This window comes from Halyomorpha halys, unplaced genomic scaffold, assembly GCF_000696795.3.
Source record: "Halyomorpha halys isolate HHAL.00 unplaced genomic scaffold, Hhal_1.1 Scaffold772.1, whole genome shotgun sequence".
Lineage (NCBI taxonomy): Eukaryota > Metazoa > Arthropoda > Insecta > Hemiptera > Pentatomidae > Halyomorpha > Halyomorpha halys.
In genome coordinates this window covers 4,030-5,301 of record NW_027112238.1, presented here as the reverse complement: position 1 = coordinate 5,301, position 1,272 = coordinate 4,030, and the positions used below count along the sequence as shown (strand labels likewise).

Sequence of the window (1,272 nt, the reverse complement as noted above, 5' to 3'; positions counted from 1 at the left end):
ACTCAACAATATCTGAGATACTACTGACGAATATGGACATGTATCTATGATTCAGCTTTAGAGAAGTGACAGGTTGAAGCGTGTCTGTGTGCAAATTAACTCGTAATTGGCTTCGGAGAAGAGATTTCTGTTATAGAAGTCAACTACGAGATAATTCATAAGACTTTTTTTAAAAAAAAAAACAAACACTTTTTTATGATAACTATACACAAGAATTAGAGTTTTTAATAATATAATGTGATTAAAACAAAATGTCATTTTAGGCCAGATTTCTGAAAATTGCCGTGTCAGTCAACTTGTTAAATTACCCTTTTGAACTGTACTATATTCGCAATTAAGACTTTTAAGAGGTTTATCACCTATACGGCATGGCATTATATGTCCTTTTATGTGTGCATTTAATGATTTTTTTAAAAGTAACTATTTGACTGAAATGTAGTCACAATATGGACATTTGTGATAATTATCACCTCTATGGCAGACCATTAGATAATTTTTTAAAGTGCTCTTCCAAACTGTACTGTAGTCACAATGGGGAGAATTATGAGGTCTTTCATCTGTATGGTGGGCCATTACATGCAATTTTAATGCGCTCTTCCGAACTGTACTATATTCGAAATTAGGACATAATGAGGCTTATCACCTGTATGGTGAGCCATTATATGTGCTTTTAAATTACTATTTACAACTGCACTGAAATCATAACAGGACATTTATAAGGCTTATCACCTGTATGATTAGCCATTATATGTGTTTTTAAAGTACTATTTTGAACTGTACTGAAATCATAATGTGGACATTTATGGGGCTTAATTACTTGAAAGCTTAGCCATTATATGTGCTTTTAAATTACCCTTGCGAATTGTACTATATTTGCAATGGGGACAGTTATGAGGCCTATCACCTGTATGATGAGCCATTATATGTTGCTTTAAATTACTCTTTCGAACTGTACTGTATTCGCAATTAGAACATTTGTGATGATTATCACCTGTATGATGAGCCATTTTATGTGCTTCTAAATTACCCTTTGTAACTGTACTATATTCGCAATTAGAACATTTATGAGGCTTATCGCCTGTATGTTGTGCCATATGTGTTTTTAAATTACTCTTTTGAACTGTACTATATTCGCAATTGGGACATTTATGAGGCTTATCACCTGTATGGTGAGCCATTACATGTTTTTTTAAATCACACACACGGACTGAACTATATTCGCAATGGGGACATTTATGAGGCCTATCACCTGTATGATGAGCCATTATATGT

At 33.3% G+C, this 1,272-nt stretch overlaps 1 protein-coding gene across 1 annotated transcript in view; it reads right to left on the bottom strand.

Annotated features, from left to right (window-relative positions):
- Positions 1-809: 809 nt before the first annotated feature.
- LOC106686067 (zinc finger protein 711) overlaps positions 810-1,272 on the bottom strand; it is a gene marked incomplete at its 5' end in the record, with an annotated part of 2,255 nt that continues 1,792 nt past the window's right edge. Inside the window, one exon of the mRNA XM_067050198.1 lies at positions 810-1,249. Within this exon, the coding sequence (XP_066906299.1) occupies positions 810-1,249 (440 nt within the window). The remainder of the gene's footprint in view (positions 1,250-1,272) is intronic.